Raw genomic sequence first — 727 nt, 5'->3', positions numbered from 1 at the left:
GGAAGGTGGTGGAAGTGGAGCCAGTGGAAGAGAAAGTGGTAGAAGAGAACGTGGTGGAAGTGGAGCCAGTGGAAGAGAAAGTGGTAGAAGATGGGGCAGTGGAAGTGAAGCCAGTGAAAGAGGAGGTGGTGGAAGAGGAGGAGGTGGAAGTGGAACCGGTGGAAGAGCGGTTGGTGGAAGAAGAGGCAGTGGCAGTGGACGTGCAGGAGAAAAAGGAGAGGGAGGAGGGAAGCAAGATAGCTCATGGCCCTGCAGACAATTACAGAAACTCAGGGGTCCATGACCTGGGACCAGGTGTGCACCTGCAGGAGGAAGAGCACCCTGAGGTCGCGCGCCACCGCCGACAGCAGCCACTCCGGCCCTCATTCACCCCATTGCAGGTACAGGAGCTGGAGGGCATTTTCCTGTGTGCTCCATATCCCAACGTGCAGCTGCGGCGACAGCTTGCAAGACGCATGAATGTGACAGAAGTTAGAGTACAGGTTTGGTTTAAACATAGGAGGGCTAAGTGGAGGAGACAACAGAGGGCATTGATGTTTAGAAACCTGCCCTCCGTGGTCCCAGGCCACCCTACTCCCATAACCTGGGGTGCACCCAGCAATCCCATCTTTGTGCAGGACCCAAATTGGATATGGGTGCCTTCAGAGCCAGTGTGGATGGGGCCCCAGCCTCCTGTGCAGCCCATGTGGTCACCCTTTCCATCGCCCTTCTTTCCTCCTCCCCCTCC

At 56.8% G+C, this 727-nt stretch overlaps 1 protein-coding gene across 1 annotated transcript in view; it reads left to right on the top strand.

Annotated features, from left to right (window-relative positions):
* LOC105853848 (uncharacterized abhydrolase domain-containing protein DDB_G0269086-like) overlaps positions 1-727 on the top strand; it is a 102,822-nt gene that overhangs the window by 792 nt on the left and 101,303 nt on the right. Inside the window, exon 2 of the mRNA XM_012727080.1 lies at positions 6-650. Coding sequence (XP_012582534.1) covers positions 6-650 — 645 coding nt within the window. The remainder of the gene's footprint in view (positions 1-5; positions 651-727) is intronic.

Source organism: Condylura cristata, unplaced genomic scaffold (genome assembly GCF_000260355.1).
Source record: "Condylura cristata isolate star-nosed mole 26May11 unplaced genomic scaffold, ConCri1.0 scaffold00019, whole genome shotgun sequence".
NCBI classification, from domain to species: Eukaryota; Metazoa; Chordata; class Mammalia; order Eulipotyphla; family Talpidae; genus Condylura; species Condylura cristata.
The sequence above is the reverse complement of the archived record's forward strand: the minus strand, read 5'-3'. Positions and strand labels throughout refer to the sequence as shown.